This window comes from Mus caroli, chromosome 3 (genome assembly GCF_900094665.2).
Source record: "Mus caroli chromosome 3, CAROLI_EIJ_v1.1, whole genome shotgun sequence".
Classification (NCBI taxonomy): domain Eukaryota; kingdom Metazoa; phylum Chordata; class Mammalia; order Rodentia; family Muridae; genus Mus; species Mus caroli.
The window spans coordinates 151,018,778-151,037,386 of record NC_034572.1 but is presented as its reverse complement, the minus strand read 5'-3'; the positions used below and the strand labels follow the sequence as shown (position 1 = coordinate 151,037,386).

Below are 18,609 nucleotides of genomic sequence, written 5' to 3'. Positions count from 1 at the left end.
AAGTGTAGTGTTAATAAATGAGATGTGTAGTATTTCCCAGGCTTTTGTGTATATATATATATATATATATATATATATATATATATATATGTGTGTGTGTGTGTATGTGTATATTTATATGTGTATGAAAGTGTGTGAGGGTGCACATGCTTGTATGTGCATCTGAGTGTGAAAGCCACAAGACAAGCCTATTTATATGGGTGATGGAGACCCACATTCAGCTCCTCATATTTGAATAGTAAACTTTATCCACTGAGCTATCAACTCAGTCATTTAGTCTTTTATAGTTTATTCAGGAATAAGCTGTTCAGAGTCATGGAGCAACCAGGAATCACTTGACAACAAGGACATGTGTTTTATCACTGTGTGAACATCACAGAGGCACTTTCTTCCACAGGTGCAACACTGAACTTTTGAAGAAGTTGAAGGAATACCCTCCAAAATACTGATAAAGAGCATAGCCTAGTAAACACTTTACACAGTAGACCGTTTACTGTCCTTATCTGGAGTGTCTGCTGTACAACTTTGGATGTGTTGCATTCTGTGTGACTAGCAGCACAGTAGGTCTGCCTACACCGGCATTACCATACATCCAAGTACAATCATACTATGTGTTAGTGTGTGATCAAGCAACCATGGTTCTGCTTCATTTTGTTGTTTTTGTTTTGCTGTTTCATTTGTTTTGTGTGTAAGGGCCAGTCACATGGCTTCACACATGGCAGACAAGAGCTCTGCAATGGAGCCACTCTCCCAAGTTTAGCAGTAAAAATCCTTCAGCCCCATTATCATCTTTCCAAACAACTGTCATAATTCCATCTGACACTCACAGAAAGATGGCTGCACTGCACGATGGCTGCACTGCACCACTGTGTTTGATTACAAGTTGAAAGTATTAGAGAAATTTGAAGTGCAGAAATTAAGCATATTGTCCCAATGATAGATGACTTCACATGCATTCACAGGTTATTGAGAAAAACAAAAAAAAGTAATCACAGGGAATTCACTTGTGATATTAAAATACATAAAAATTTAAAGTACAAAGGTTATTATGATACCTATGAGGCACATCTATCTCTCCTACTGCCCCCACCAGGCCACAGCATCTTACTATAGCTAAACTGAAATTGTGCCTACTCACTCCCACATGCATGAAATATTTCTGTAGCTTTGACTGGTCAGACAATACTTTAGAATTGTTTAGTATCATTTGGAGCATGTGGAATTTAATTATTTATAAAAAAAAAAAAAAGGTACGTAGGCAGAGTCATTTTCTGTTTTCCACTAAAAAGTGGTGAGGCAGTAGTTTGCATTCTGTTGATAATTTTCTCATGCAATCAGAAATACCTTTTCACAGTCTTTCTCTTCAATCAATCTAATTGGCTTCCTAGAGAGCAAAGAAAGTGAAAGCTTGTAGCTGCTCTGGAGGGGTGACAAAGTAGTGTTTTGTCTGTGTAATGATAGGAACTGCTGGGATCTGGACAGTACTTCTAGAAGTCACAGCCTCCTCCTCAGTTTGGCCAAACCCAACTCAGATGGTAATTTAGACCTGAAAATGAATAGGCTTCTTCCATTAACAATAGAGAGTTAATCTGACTGAAGTCTGTTAATGTCTTGTCACTGTTTAGAATCAGCCCCACAATTTACCAAAGCTTAGTGGGAACATTAAGGATGGGATCTAAGACTTAATCCCTAGGCCAAATTAAAGTGAATTGATTTATAATATCTGAAATAAGAATAATGGAAATCACATTTTTTATTATATGAAGAATTAGGTTTTAAGAAAGAATAAGTGGAAAGGTAGAAGGGCCATCTGAGAAAGGAAGGGTGGGGAGAGCAAAAAGGGGTGAATATATTTTACATACATGTATGAGCATGTCATGATGAACCCATTATTGAATACAACTAGTGAACAGCTAAGAGAAACGCATTTTAAAAAGTAGAACAAAATTAAATCAATGTCCCTCTTGCCCTAGAAGGGCTTGGTGGGTTTTACTTCATTCCTGTTCACTTCGACCCTACAGACCTGGCTAAGCTCTACTGGCACCTCTACTACCCAATTGACAATTGACCAGATAGATACCCCTTCTGCTGCTCATAAGTGAGGACTACAGCTTCAGTCACTGTCTGAACCTTGGCGTCTGCCCTGAGTCTTTTACATCTGTAATATCAGTTTAACAATTCTCTCTCTCTCTCTCTCTCTCTCTCTCTCTCTCTCTCTCTCTCTCTCTCTCTCTCTCTCCCTCCCTCCCTCCCTCCCTCCCTCTCCCTCTCCCTCTCTCTCTGATCTCCCTCCCCCTCCTTCTCTCTATCCAAAAGATCTTCAGATATATTAAATAGACTTTGTTTATGTGCTTCCCACAAACTACTAAACAATTGTTGATAATTTATTAGCAGTTTTATTTAATGAAATAGTCAAATTTAACTAAGTAAATTTCCCTTAACATTTGCATGTTTCAGGCTTTGATTCCTCAGTATGATTTCTAGCATCTGCTGTGTAGTGTTAATGGAGTCTGACCTCTACACCAAGAGTTAATGTACACTTACCACTTATTGAACCTTTATAGATTGGGTGTTGCCCATTTGAGTTCACTTAGCTCTCAAGGACCACATTACTCTGTTAAGAGTTAAAGATACATTAAGATGAAGCTCAAAATCTTTTGTTCCTGTTTATTAGTAACTACATTCATTATACCTTCACTAGCCATAAATAACATTGAAGTGGATTATAGATTCTCTATTTGACATGTCCACATTCCTTCCTCTATTCACTCTGTAACTGAGGACCAGGAATCCAGAATTATCTTTCTAGCCAGGAATCTCCTGAAGACCAAACTAAACTGGAGAACAGGTGTATGTGCCCAGAGCACAGCTTCAGAAATGGGATGAAGGCATTCCCTGCCATTCTGGTCACTGGTGCTGAGAGAGCTGAGGCCCACAAATGCCCACAAATGTTACTGGTATGTCTAAGATATGAATGTTATGTCTTGCTCTTGAAAGATTTGCAGGAGCTTTATTTTACACCTTCATGGCCCCACAGCACATGTGTATCCCAGCTACTGTTACTGGTGCAGTGTGGTCCCATCCATAACCACAACATCAGAATCTGCATCTTATCAGATTTTCCTGAGGGTGCACATGATACTGAAATTTAGAAAGCACTACTTTAAAAATACCTAATGCTTGTTTTCACTTTTAACATGTAAAGTTATAGACATAGATTTCTACTGTCTATTTTGGTCTGTTCTTTATATTTCATTTCTATTAATACCATTGGTACCTGATAAGATGTGATGACTGATTTTATACAAGTGCCTGCATTAAAACACCTTTAGTGACTTTAACCAGCTAATCATTCATAAAATAAGCTGGCATTATGTTTTATAGGTTTAAATCTTAGGGATTTTAGAGGTCATTGAGAAATGAGTATTTGTGCCCATCAGTTCTACTTCATAATCCAAAGATCTCAAATAATTGCCAGGCTCTTAATTCATTCTGTCTACTGCATAGGGCAAAGACTGATATCTTTTTAATAAAATAATTCTCTAATTTTATGGTAGCATGGTACTATTTTTTAAATGCTTTTGCTATGGTATTTTGAACAGAGACCAAGACTGATAACTAAAATCTATGGTCTTTTACCACACAAAATAGTTCTTCAGTTGTCATTAGACCCTAATTAAGGTGCTACGATTTAAATGAATTCACACCCATTTTTCCCCATTTTTCTTTAGTTAAAAATCAGAAGACATAGATAAAGGCTCAGTCACTCCCCTCCAACCAGGGATCAACACAAACCCTGACTAACTACTTGTAAACAGGTAGTTCTTGGAATCACCTTCTCAGGTCCACTGTTTTGTTTTTTATTTTGTTTTGTTTTGTTTTCATAGAATGGATCAGAGAAATCAGAAAATGGCTGTAAGTTATATTGCAAGGGCACAGATGAATAACCACATGAGAATGTGTGCAGGGAAAAGTATTTTCAAAGGGACACAGACTCTAGTGCCTCTTTGTCATACCTCCTTCCAAGAACTTCATGTGCTCAGCAGTTGGAAGCTGTATGAACCTGTCCTTTTGGCATTTTATTGAGATTTTTATTTTGTAAACATAATTGACTATGTCATGGCTTTTGGTGATCAGATCAATTTTGACTTCTTTCCCCTCCCCAGAGGTCAAGAGTGGCTGGACATTCCAACCCTAAAATCACATGGTTACCTTACATGATACACACGTCTTCTGAAGCTATGCAGGAGTTCTCAGTCATAAGTCTTCTTATTAGTACACAAAAAGACACCTTGCCTTTGACCACACCAAGAGTTTTAAGAGTTCTGTGCCTGAAGCTGGTTGGATATCAGTATATCAGATACATATTTCTCAACATAAATTACATTATAACTGGGACCATAGGAATGATCACGCATTTTGACACTGTGCATGACTTTTCAACAAAAACTCTTTCTTTTATCTATCTGTTGTGAAATTAAATACTCTAACAGAAAATCATGAATGTATAACAAAATGGGAAAATTAGTAAGACTGATATTTACTTAGTACATGGCCATTAAGAATATTGAGAATTAAAGATTCATTTCGTTTTGTGAAAATTCACCAGGAAGACCTTGACCAGCAAGTTTTGATACACATGATAAACATCCAACATATTTCTTTTCCTCAGTGGATTACCATCATCCTTAAGAAGTTTGGATCACCAGGTGTAGTGGTGCACACTTTTAATCCCAGCACTAAGAGGCCAAGGCAGGTGGATCTCAATGAGTTCAAGCCAGACTGATCTACAGAGCCAGTTTCAGGACAGCTGGAGATATGCAGAGAAACCCTGTTGAGAGAGAGGAGAGAGAGAGAGAGAGAGAGAGAGAGAGAGAGAGAGAGAGAGAGAGAGAGAGAAGAAGAAGAAGAAGAAGAAGAAGAAGANAGAAGAGGAGGAGGAGGAGGAGGAGGAGGAGGATGAAGAACAAGAAGAACAAGAAGAACAAGAACAAGAAGGAGGAGGAGGAGGAAGAAGAAGAAGAAGTTGTTGTTGTTGCTGTTGTTGTTTGGATCCATTTCCAAACGTTGATTCTCTGTGGTCTCATTGTTATGATATATCTTAGACAGTCCCTCCCTCACCAGTACTTCTTCTGGGTCATTTCCTCTGTAATGTAGGTTACATTTCCCTCATGAAGAGCCTCTGACAGCCTATCTAGGATTCTATAATGGTGTCAACATTCCTCTGTTTAATTATTTCTCCTATAGATCTGTTCAAATCTTGCAGTTATTTCCACAGTGCTAGAAATTTCTGTTGTACTACACTCAAATGTGGGAGATGGTGTATGCTCATGTGAATGCCACTACATTTGTGGGGTAATGCAAGCACATGTGTCCATGTGAAGACCAGCCAATTCTGAGTGGCTTTCCTCAGAAGTTGTGCACCACATGACTAAGTGTGCAGTGCTGGGGACTAGGACAAAATGAAGAGTTATGCCCATTTGAAGGCATTGCCTCTTATTCTGTTTCAAATGCCAATCATGGACAGGGAAAGGCCCATTACTTCAAGAGGCACCAAAATCTGAGCCACTGTGTAAAACTTGGTATATTTTAAGTACTGTGTTATTCAAACACATACACCTCCATGCTGGGCATGTCTGCCTGACAGGTGGGATGATGGAGTCAAGCAAGCTGTGTGCCAGATTTGCTGCTTTGTGTGGCTGGGAACATATTCCTTGCTCTCTGTAAGCCTCAATTTCACCATCTGTAAAATGACTTTTAAAGGTATATATTTTATTCACTTTTACAAGGGGAGCTATTAATGGAGTCTAGACTCTAAAGCACTTAGTGAAATCTGGAGCAGCTCACCCTTGGTTCCATCTTTCTCTCTGCTCCCCTCACCTTCTGCCCCTCCAATCACAGGTGCTCAATCCAAGCCTCCTGTTGTCAACAACACCTAAGTTGTAAACTATCTTTTGTGTCGTCCTGAGGGTTGCAAATAAATGACAATTGCAGCCATGTATGTGGTGGCATTTGATCCTTTCCACTGTACTCACTAACTAGATTGATTTATACACTATTGTGCCATCCTCGTTTAATAATATTTGGTGAATTTGGACATGTGGCTTTTTCAAACCTCTTTTTTTCCTTAACACATAACCTTTAGGATGTCTAACGCTGTGTTTTAACTTCTCAGCTTATCTTTATTAGAAGAATTTGACTGCAGCTGCAACGAGCTGGAGTCCCTCCCTCCCACCATTGGTTACCTGCACAGCCTTCGAACATTAGCGGTCGATGAGAATTTCCTCCCAGAGTTGCCAAGAGAAGTGAGAAGCAAGCTTATTTCTATCAATTAACTGTCGATGAATCTGTTTTTAAATGAAATCCTAACAGGTGCAATCGCAGGATAGATTTATGAGTTGAACTGTGAAAATATATAGGCATTGCCTATCTGTTTATGTAGATGTATGCTAATTGCTTTTTTGAGTTATGAACTCCATATGATGTATGGACTAAATTTTGCAAGTAAGGAAAAGTAAAATATGTTAATCAATGCTAAGAGATGCAATTTTGGATCATTTATTTACTTTACTTTTAAGAATAGTTATACACAGCAGTCAGGATAATTGCATCTCTACTTCTGAAGTAAAAGAGTACGTTTTTATTATGTCTGTGAGGCTTGATGTTTCTTGTAACTATTTTAGTTTCTGGTTACATGAAGAGATTCTTTTAATTTTATCTCTAAACTGGATTTTACTTATTAATGTTCAGAAAAAAATGTAAAGTATATTTTTAATTTAAAGCTTTCTACTACAAATTTCCACAATGATAGAATAATAACTATGTCATTATTTTAGAATAAAGCATAATTAGTAAAAATGGCAAGTATCACATAATATGACATAAAATTAGATTTTCTGAGGAATTATCAAGAGCATCATTGAATATGTGTGCTGTCTGGTTTTAAACAGATTAGTAATCATGTAGAAAGGCCACCGAATGTTTGAACATTTACATTATTAAGAAAACTATTTTTAATATGTGAAAGAATATAAGATACATGTTACTGCTGGGTGTGGTGGCACATGCCTTTAGTCCCAGCACTCAGGAGGCAGAGGCAGGCGGATTTCTGAGTTATAGGCCAGCCTGGTCTACAGAGTGAGTTCCAGGGCAGCCAGGGCTACACAGAGAAACCCTGTCTCAAAAACAAAAACAAAAACAAAAACAAAAACAAAAACAAAAACAAAACAAAGATACATGTTACTGTCATATTTAAAGGCAAACACCACTGTAAAGAGCAATATTATAAAAACATAAGGCAATAAGTACACCACATTACGTATGTTGAGACATTAAAATGATAAAGGTATCTCTAGGCTAACTGTGATGGTACACTCCTACTATCCCAGTGCTCAGGGGACATATACAGGAGGATCACCTTGCGTTCAAGCCAGCTTGACAAATATTGTGAATCTTGGGTTAGCATGGACTACAGTGTGAAACATTGTCTCAAAAAAAGAAAGAAAGAGAGAGAGAGAGAGAGAGAGAGAGAGAGAGAGAACAAGAGAGAGAGAGCTAAATTGTTTTGAACACTAGAGAAACTAATATGCAGTAACAGTTCTTTGTGATTCTTTTCTATACTTTTTCTATACTAAGTATACTTTTATTTGTTCGAGAATTCTGTACAAGAGACAGTACATTATAAACACCACTTCCTTTTGCCACCTGCAGATTGGAAGCTGTAAGAATGTCACCGTTATGTCTCTACGCTCCAATAAGCTAGAATTTCTTCCTGAAGAAATTGGGCAGATGCAGAGACTGCGTGTCTTAAATCTAAGTGATAATAGGTATGTAAATTGCTTGATAAAAGTAAGTTATGAAGCCAAATGTTGAAGCCAGATGTGGTGGTACAGCCCTTTAATCCCAACACCCAGGAGGCAGAGACAGCTGAGTCTCTGTGAGTTGTAGGCCAACCCGGTCTGCATAGCGACAGATAAGAATATCTAGTCAACTCTGATCCAAAGCCACAGGTTAGCCCATTGCAGCAAGTAATGAGTCGCATTCTGAGTAAAATGGACAAAAAATAAGGTGAACCCTCTTCTTATGAAGAAACAAAAATTAAACTACAATTCATAGAGATCCTCACAGAGACCCTCCTTCCATCCCCCCTTCCCTTCTCCTCTGAGAGGGTGTCTTCCCAAGTATTCCCCCACCCTGGCACCTCAATTCTCTGCCAGGGTAGACGCATTCTCTGTCACTGAGGCCAGATGTTGGGGGGACCACATAGAGACTGAGCTACACATCTGCTACACCTGTGTCAGGGTCTCGTTCAAGCCCATGTGTGTTCTTCTTTGGTTATTGGCTCAGTCTCTGCAAGCTCCCAGGGGTTCAGGCTAGTTGACTCTTGGTCCTTCTGTGGTGTTCCCCTCCCCTTCAGAGCTTTCAATACTTCCCCCAACTCTTCCATAAATGCCCCCAACCTCCCTTCAATATTTGGATGTGAGTATCTGCATATGTTTCCATCAGCTGCTGGGTAGAGCTCTTAGAAGACAGTTATGCTAGGCTCTTGTCTGTAAGCATAAGAGTATCATTAGTAGTGTCAGGGATTGGCTCTTGCCCCCTGGGATGAGCTTCAAGTTGGACTAGTTATCGGTTGGTCATTCCTTCAATCTCCACTCCATCTTTGTCCCTGTATTTCTTTTAGACAGGATAAATTTGGGATGGAAAATGTTGTGGGTGGGTTGGTGTCCTTATCCCTCTACTGTTGGTCCTGCATGGCTACATGTCCCCACTGTTAGGCTTTTGGCTAAGGTCACCCTCATTTACTCCTGGAAGCCTCCCTTATGCCAGGTCTCTGGGACTTCCTAAAGAGTTCCCTTACCCCCGACCCCCAGCAGCTGCAGATTTCCATTCATTCCTGGCCCTCTGGGTCTCTCTCCTGTTTCTCCGCATACCTGATGGAAGTATTGATATGTTGATTATCCTAACCTAGCAAATCTAGTAGACTTCAGCACTTGCCATAGGTCAGACACATTTGTGGATGCTGAAGAAATACACACACACACACACACACACACACACACACACACACACACACATATATATAAGACATCAGAGACTCACAAAGCCAGAAGTTAAAAATACCTTATCAGGGGAAAAAATGATGTTAGTTATACTTATCCTGTAGTATTGTAGTTGCAACACAACCATGTTAATATTTTCAGTTAATTATTCCATCAGTGAATCAATCTGGGGGTGAATATGGTCAATGCATAGTGAAATATGAAGTCAAAGTTAGTGTTGCCACAGAAAATGAGGTGCTTAGAAAAACCTTAACTGAGAAGTGCTATAGTAAGTAGTGATCTATTGTAAATTTGTGCTTAAAATGTAATCGACTTGTAGAATTGCCACTGTAGCCAGAAACAGTGACTGTTTTGTTGTCAGCTGCAAGGTCTTGGCCAATGCCCTGTTCATTCATAAAAGACCACTGGGCGAGCATTAAGAAACAAGATCCCTGCTCTCTGTCATATTCTTCTCTCTGTACTACACATTAGGACCCACAGTGATGACTCCTTAGGGACAACTATGAACATGATGTGAACATTAGAAGAGTTTTACTGATGTAGAACTTGGTGGCACCTTTTAATTTAACTGTGTATAATATCAAAAACATTACCCCACCTCACAAATCTTATTTTACAGATTCTGGCCTAAGTGAATTTAAACAACTTGTGTGGGTAATTGAGTTTGAAATTAAAGTTGTAATTCTGCCAGGAAAGAACCGTGATATGAGTTAAGACCTCCTTTGTTTGTGTTCTTATTTATATTTTACAGATGTTCATTAGTTCATAAGATTTAGGTAGTCCCCCTAAGATCTCTGCCTACTACACACTCTGGTAATGTTTTCACTGGTGGCCAACCTCTTTTCATATTTACTAAATTATTTTAAAGTGCCTGGTTACTTTTAGACACTAATTAACTCCTTATTAATCATTGTGACATTTTGTACTTTTCTAAAAGTAAATTTGTCAGTTGGTGAATAGGATACTAATATACAGGAGACTTACAGAAATTTCATTGCACATTTTGTGTAGAATGTATGTTTGGAGATGAGCCTGCTGTGGATGTTACTGTGAGTGTGTTTGTGCTGCTAGCTCTATAGCTCAGAAGTGTTGGTCACTCAGGTGACCAGAAGGTACTGACCACACACTAGTTTGAAGACATCAAGAGCACACTGAAGTAGATGTTTCTCTTTTTGGGTTTCCACAGGTTGAAGCCACATTTAAACAAATGCTACCATTGAGGCCAAACTTCACCTATCTCCAAAATACTATTTTTAAAGATTCCCTTTTGCCGTGTCTACTATGCAATATACAAAGGAGGAAAGACAATAGCCATACACTTTCCAGATATTAGCATCACTTTGGGAACTCTGAAGTGATTTAGATATAAGATATCATGGCCCTTAAACTTCTGGAAACTACAGTTTTGTGAGGATATTAGATAGTAAACAAATAACCACAAAAATAGTCACATGTGAAATTGTGAAATGTTCTATGCAGGCAAGTGCAAGGCACCCTAAGACGAGACTAAGTTAAGTAGATTACGTGAGACACAAGAAAACCTTGCTCATGAGAAAGTGGCATTTAAGCACTAAAGAACTGTGGGATTTAGTGTAGAGAGGCATGACAGTAGGGACTATGAAGAAGATTCTCCTGAGTTGGTAGAACATCATTGTGTACTCCAGCTATGAGAAAAAGACGATCAACACTGGGGTATAAGAATGACTTTAGGAGCTTCAAGATTTTAGTTTTATTTGTATTTATATGTGTGTTTATGTATGCCAGTGGAAGCCACCTTTGGTGTACATATTGGGTTTTTAATATTCTGTGTGTGTGTGTGTGTGTGTGTGTGTGTGTGTGTGTGTGTGTATCTATGTATGTGGTGTGTTTGTGTGTGTGTGTATGTAGTGTGTGTAAATGTGGTGTGTTGGTGTGGTGTGTGGTGTGTGTGTGTGTGTGTGTGTGTGTGTGTGTGTGTGGTGCCACGTATATGAAGGACTCCTGAAGTTGGAATTAAAAGCAGTTGTGAGCTGTCTGGTGAGAGGACTGTGAACTGAGCTCATGTCCTAGGAGGAGCAACAAGTTCTCTTAACTGCTGAGCCATCTCTCTAGCCCCGAGGTGCATACTGGAGAGCTTAACTGTGAGGGCTAAGAGGATTTTTATGTTATCTAGAGACTTATGGGAGTAACTGAAGGATTAGAAAGGTTTTTTGTGGCCTTGGGCCTGGGAGCTAGTTCAGAAGGTAAAGACACTTGCTGCCAAACCTGATCACCTGTGTTTGATCCTGAGAACCTACATGGTGGCAGGAGAGCAAAAACTACAACTTGTCTTCTGGCTTCCACATGCTCATGTGCACACACACACACACACACACACACGTGTAGGGGCACAATGTGCACACATACACATGCGCGAGCGCACACACATATACATGCACAAACTCACACATGCTAATATAAAAGGAAGGAAGATATTCATTCTTTTAAGATTGTTTGAGCACTCAGGAGAAAGGATTAAAGAGAGAAATTAACCAACACAGTAGTATATTTAAAGTTCCTAGAAATGAGCTTTGCTGTCTGTGCCTGTGCTATCAGATGTCTCTCGTCTCTGCAGGTTGAAGAATTTGCCATTCTCTTTCACCAAACTCAAAGAGCTTGCAGCATTGTGGCTTTCTGACAATCAGGTAAAATAAAAATAATAATAATAATAAAATAAAAAACCTTTATGCCCTGATTTATCATGTTCCTTAAATGTGTGTGTGATTGAAACTCTGGATTACTGAGTCCCAGTATATACCCTTGACAACTATTATAAAGTATAGATTCTTTATGCCTGGAGGAGAGATCTGTGCAAAGGCTCCATCACATACTGCTGTAGGTGAAGCAATGTCATAATCTCCCCAAATACCTCTGTTCAATACTTACTTCATTTTCAGAGATACAATATACAATGGATGGTTTGTATGGCTTTTCAGATCCTGGTGGTACACATGTCCTTAGAGGGTATGCTTTAATTATAGCTCCGAAGGTAAAAAAATGAAAAACCATTACCATAATCCCCACAAGAGGGAATTGCTAGCCACTATCTTCCTTTTTCCTCACTGTTTTTAATTATAATCAACTTGATTCTAAAACTTTATTGAAGACCTTTGCTGATATATTGATAGCTATCTTCAGTATTTTGTGATTATCTTAATATTTTTATATACTCATGAAAATAGATTATAACGGAATCAGGGGTTGCATGTTAATGAATAATTTTATTAACTGAAAAATAACAGAAAACAGAGGCATGTGCTTTGACTCAAAAGCAGCTGTGGGTCATTTAACCAGAGTTTACTACTAATCATTCTTTGTGTTTCTAAATCTTTGAAAAATCCCCACCCCAAAACATGAATGGCCAAATAAAAACAATACACCTTTGGTTTGATATATCAATATTCCCTGGACATCAAGTATATATTTCAATTATTTGAGCACTTTTATTAAAAATTAAAAATGACTCCTACAAAATTTACAGTGTAAGCACAAGAATTTTGGTATTTCTTCAGCTAATCACAGGCCTTGCCTCCATTTGCTGGCCAAAGGTCAGATTGTCATCCAAACTCTTATGGCCTCCTCTGAACTGGTCTGTCCTCCCAGATGGTCATCTCCAGAGTCTGTGAACTCTGCTGCTGGGGCAGTAGCCTTACATTGTGAAAATTTCTTTATCAAAGTATTATTCTTGTTGGAGAATAACCATAAAGTTACTGCTCCATTTAACTAAAATTGTGAGTTAATGTCTCTAGACAGCTTCATGAGGTGTAATAATACCCCAGAGCACCTTCTGTATTCCCTATGAAGCAGTCTTTATGTTATTCTTATGAAAATAATACCTGAGTTCTAAAAGCCTTTAAAATGGTATTCCTGATATCAAATTAGTGATGGAGGATAAAATTCAGCATAAACATCAGATTCTTACACAGCTTTTATCCATATGCGGGGCATGCCTTGCTCAATAGCAAGTGCAGATACCATATATCTGCCTAGAACACAACCCCTGAAAAGGAATGCATGGCCGGGACCACTCCAAACATTCACTCCGCTGAACAGTAAGTCTAGCACTCTCTGGTCTCCTCAAGATAGAACTGAAGTGCATAGCTGAACAGGTTTTGGTAAGCTTTGTAAGAATATACTAAAGAAGCCTAAACATGAAAACCTTAAAATCCGGAGTCTCAGCATTATCTGTGGTTTCTCCATTTACCCATTCATCTCTGAAAGATCAGACTATTGGCCATTTCCTTGTATAAAATCTTGACTAATTTCTTCATCTAACTGGTGCTCATTTGCTTCCAGTCCAAGGCCCTTATCCCTCTGCAAACAGAAGCCCATCCAGAAACCAAGCAAAGGGTACTGACCAACTACATGTTTCCCCAGCAGCCCCGTGGTGATGAAGGTAGGCTGTCAACTGATACATTCTTTAATGTTTATGATGTTGTGGATAAAAAAGAATGTCTAATTCTAATCTCTATCCAGGAATACTGGTTCACAGACAATAAAACTCCATAGTATGTCATCTAGGAGTCTGAGGCTCCATGCTGGAATATTTTAAGTAAGATTCCAAAGACATGGCTCCTTCAGGAGATAGCTCAGGAAAGTGCTTGATAAGCAAACATCAGAACCTACCTGAGTTCAGGCCATACCATCAGTGTAAGAAATTCAAGCACAGTGACACATAGCCTGTAATCACAAAGATGGGGAGCTGAGACTGACGGATGCCTTGTACTTGCTGATCAGCCAGCACAGCCTAATTGGTGATCCCTAGGTTCCAAGTGAGAAATGCCTCCTTAAAAATTAAGGTAGAGAGAAATGAGGAAGACACTGTTGATCTCTGGCTTCCACTTGCACGTACACACACACATGTACCCAAATGCACATAAACATACAGACACAGGCACACACATAGACTCCAAATGTGAAAGAAATACCAGCACTCTACAGAAACTCCTTTAAAGATTAAGCTGCAGGGTATGGGACCTGGTCATCAAATGTTGTGCTCAGCTACTAGCAGCAAAAAGAAAGACAGGCTTCAAAGAGAAAGAAAGACTGGCTGGGGAAGGTCTTTTTCTCTGTGATCTTATATTTCACAGCGTATTTTAAATATCAGTGCAGTGATCTTGGATCCCTACATGTGAGATAGTCCTAGGATGGGATTTACAATAATGGCATTTTCATCTTTATATTGAGATTCCCTACAGCAGCTATAATTAAAGATACTTTCTAAAAAAAAAAAATCCACATCTGTTACAAATAAATCTTCCAGCCTGTGGTCACACTTTTATACATATCTTTAAATGGTTTGCCCTTTCCTGTTTGAAACAGGACTGACTGGTATGTGTTCTCTGTAATCATGCAAAGTCATGGTAGTTCTTAGAACAATGAGCCCACTTTGATACAGCCACAGATAAACCCACCCTGTCTGAAATTAACCTGTACATTGAACCATTTGCCTGTGTGTTCTCATTTTCAAAATAATGATAATAGATGGCTTTAGTCTCTGACGTCCAGATGTGAATGAATCATTAGGGAATATGTAAGGATACTTCTGGTTTGCAGAAATAGTAAAAGGGAAGGTTGTTTTGAAATATAATTTTCACATCTACATAAATTAATCTTTTGATTTTATAAAAGAAAAGCCTCAAAGTTTTTGTACCATAAAGAACCAAGAAAGGACTGTTCTATTAACCTGGATTTATTTTCCTCTTCTTTGCAAAATTCCTGGGTTTGGAAATAATGCAAAGAAAAGATCAAAAGTGACCCAGATCCATAAGTCATCCCTGAGAAGCAGTGTGTTGCCTAAACCCCTGGTTACTTCTGGGCTATGAGGTCAGCAGTGGTGACCTGAGATAGGAAGGCATTTGCCTTTGCTGCCTTGGATTTTCTTTGTGTTCCTCTACTAAAGGACAAAGTCTGGTATAATAATTTAAAAATAATATTTGAACTTCAACCCAGTCAGTCAACTTCTGTCTGTTGAAAAAGAAAATAGTAAATTAATTTTAAGAATCCTGTGAAACAAAGAAAGATATGACAGGGAAATTCTTTGGAACATGATTTAGCCTCAACTAAGCACTTGTCCCTGGCTTTTCCTGCAATTTTCACTATTGTGTTACAAAGCAGATTTTAGCATTAGACAACATTTTGATGTAAATTGGGGATTTATAAATCTTCCCTGCTTATTTGAGACACATTCAAGTTAAATGAAACTATAGTGTTAAGACTGAATTGATCCCTACCTTAGAAATGAGGTTACTCCAGTCACAGACACTTCCCACAAAGAATCAGCAAGAAACTCAGATTACTGGGCACTTTACTGAAAACTCACTGCTGTGTAATTTCTTGCTTTGTTTTGGTTTTAATATGGCTCAGGTTCTGCAGCCACCACAACTGAGAGTAGAACCCGAGACCTGAGAGCCCTAGATCAGAATCTGAAAACTCAGCCAGCTTTTCCATACCAAGGATGATGTTAGCGTGACTCCTCTGCTGCTGTTAGGAGTCCAGAGACTGGAATGCTCCAATCAATCTCCTTGCTGTTACTGTTATCCTAGGGAAGCCCACTCTTATGCTAGAAACTTTCCAACCCCTCATGACTAACAGTACAATGCACAAGACCACATAAGAAATGTAAAAAGGAATTTTCTACTTTCCCTTCCTGTCTTTCCATTCCCTTCTTCTTTCTCAATACTTCTTTCCCATGTCCTTTTAAATGTATTTATTGTAATCATTGGTGGTGCTTGCTGTCTCTTTTTTCATAATATATTAAATTTATTAAATACATTGTGTATATAAGAGAAAAGAAAAGCATTAATACTTTGGACTCCATAGATTTCCAGTCAGACAGCGACAGCTTCAACCCCACCCTGTGGGAGGAGCAGAGACAACAGCGCATGACTGTTGCCTTTGAATTTGAGGATAAAAAAGAAGATGACGAAAGTGCTGGGAAAGTTAAGGTGAACTTTTGGCCTTTGTTTCTCTGTTATTGTTCTTATCTGTCCACTGTTACTACTCAGGTAGAGGAAGGATACACTGAGTGACCCTCTCTGGAAGGTTGCAGTCATGTCTGTTTTCATGAACACGCCCAGTGTAGAGGGCCAATGTTTGGGCAACATTGGTGTGATTCAGAATGATATGAATGTCCTGGTTCTGACTGAGCAAGTCTGATTTGCACTTCCCCCTCCACACACCCTCCAGTATAATAACATGAGAGAGATTCAAGCTGAAAGTGAGAGAAAGGTCACCTCAAGTCCTCATTCAGCTGTAACACTTTGCAACAATCCTTTCCTTCACTGGGCCATGCTTCATGAAGATAGCACCAGCCAAAATACACGTTTGTGTTTGTATTATTCGCAGACAGGCCACTAATGTTGCATCCCTAAAGCCTTCTTCATGGCTAGGGTGTTTGAGAAGAACTTCTTTTCTTTAAAACTATATTTAAAAGAAATCTTTTATTGTGACTCTTCTGAATGAAGAAACAAGGTTAAACTTTTAATCTATTTTTTCCATTATTTCAATTTTCAAATCTTTGAATTGGCTGAGATTTCATTAACACTTAATTTTCATGTTATGTCATCTTGAATCTCTCCTTAATTTTTTGCACTTTTTAAAAACTGACATAAATACTAACAGCTTTAACTCATAGAGACTAATGACCTAAGTAACTATGTAGGCACCTTATTAATAAATCAAGATTGTGTGGTGTGTTCCGTGTTCCCACCTTACAACATTTTCTGTTTTCTTAAACCATTATTTGTGATGACTGAGTCATCATGGGAAACTCAAAATGGAGTCACAAATACATAATGGCAGGCTTACATTTAAATTTTTTGTTTGAAAAGACATTTAGGAATGATGAAAAGACATTTAGGAATGATTAGTTATTGCTCTCTTTCAACCAGAGAGACAAGTTTTAAAACTTGTGATGTCTTAGAGGATAATTATGCTAAACTGGATAAGAACCTTTAAAACAATTGTTTTCCCTTTCAATGATTTTTGGTTAAACCAAGATCCATTCGGTGATGCATTCTGTATTGGACTCTTGATTACATTTTTATGTTTCACTGAATTTTGAAAATAGCTACATGCTTCCTCTTAAAACTACATAATCAAGGATCCAAAAGAAAATACCTTTGATATGCTCCATAGATATCTTGATAAAAACAAAGGATATAGAAATGGAGATAATAATTGGAGATGATAATTCTGAGTCCCTGTTTGTGTGCTCTGTGACTGGTTTCTCTATGCTCATAGTGGATTCCATGTGTTTTAGAATGGTTTGGGTTTTTTTGTTTGTTTGTTTGTTTGTTTTTCTCTGCATTTATTTACTTTCACTTTTATTTGCATTTTGGTGAAACAATGTTTTTCCAAAATCTCAAACTACTTGGCTTTGACTAATTTGGCTGTTCCTGATGCCACTGGCTATCAGACAAATTAGAGGAGAAACACTTTTAGGTACATCATCGAGGGAAGATGATGAATGGAACACCCTAGAGTCTTAACAGCTCATGCTCTTCTGGTTCATTACATGTACATTAAAATTAGCACCATTTTAATTTCAATCGACCTGAAATTTAAAAAGGAACCATGGGCCTATGCCATCAGTTTTCAGTGGGACAAAAGCCCTGCTTGCAGTGTGTACAGTGCGTGTGAATGCTTCATTGTGGGAGAAGGTGGCCCCCGTGGCTTCATGTTATGCTGTTTTATTACATGGAAGTAAAATCATTGTTTTAAATGCATTGTCCAGAATGAAAGAAAAAAAAAAAACATTCAAGAGTAGAAAATAATCAAGCAAACGTGTTGCTGCAGTGCTCCTGTTTCTCCCAGAAAATGGAGATTCCTTCTCCCACAGGCTCTCTCCTGCCAAGCCCCCTGGGACAGGGGCCAGCGTGGGATTACTCTCCAACCTGCCAGGCTGTCTGGCGATTGCTGCACACCATGGGCCAGGTGTGATCAGCAGATCCAAGATATGCCCGTCCCCCAGAGTGACCCCCAGCTGGCATGGGGTTGTATAAGTGGCCTCCAGCAGGAGAGGAGCATGTGTGCTCCATTGCCAGTGGCAGCACAGTCCACCACTCTTCCCTCTCTAAGTGGCAGACAGGTAGGCCTAGGTGTGTGGGGTAGGAGAAGCCCAGTAGAGGCTCCCTGGATCAGTGCTTTATGGGGTATGTGCTGCATGGTTATGGGTGAGAACTGCTGATCGCACAGCACACTTCAGATTGCCAGTGTCTGAATACAATTTATCTTTAGATTCTGGACATTGGCAAAAGGTGGGGAGGCCTGAGTCAGAGGGCGGGGACATCAATTTAAGGTGCCTTTTTGTGGGTTATCTGGCATGGCTTTAAAGTTGGGGCTTCGCTTTTATTTGTTCTTCTTGGCTCTTTCTTTTAATGTGCGGGATACTGCAAGCTGTGAGGATGCTGACCAGACTTTGGAAAGGATTAGAATTGTCCTCCCGTGAACATGCATGCTTCTCAGGGTTAGCTTGAGGAGACTAGATAAAACCTGACTGGAAAACACCAGAAGTCGAAACAAAGAT

At 38.9% G+C, this 18,609-nt stretch overlaps 1 protein-coding gene across 12 annotated transcripts in view; it reads left to right on the top strand.

Annotated features, from left to right (window-relative positions):
- Nucleotides 1-18,609, top strand: part of Lrrc7 (leucine rich repeat containing 7) — a 461,164-nt gene that overhangs the window by 348,991 nt on the left and 93,564 nt on the right. For all 12 annotated transcript variants that reach the window (XM_029475024.1, XM_029475018.1, XM_029475023.1 and 9 more), the window contains 6 exons: nt 6,176-6,305; nt 7,711-7,826; nt 11,656-11,725; nt 13,377-13,476; nt 15,903-16,027; nt 17,923-18,171. In XM_029475024.1, coding sequence (XP_029330884.1) covers nt 6,176-6,305; nt 7,711-7,826; nt 11,656-11,725; nt 13,377-13,476; nt 15,903-16,027; nt 17,923-18,171 — 790 coding nt within the window. The remainder of the gene's footprint in view (nt 1-6,175; nt 6,306-7,710; nt 7,827-11,655; nt 11,726-13,376; nt 13,477-15,902; nt 16,028-17,922; nt 18,172-18,609) is intronic.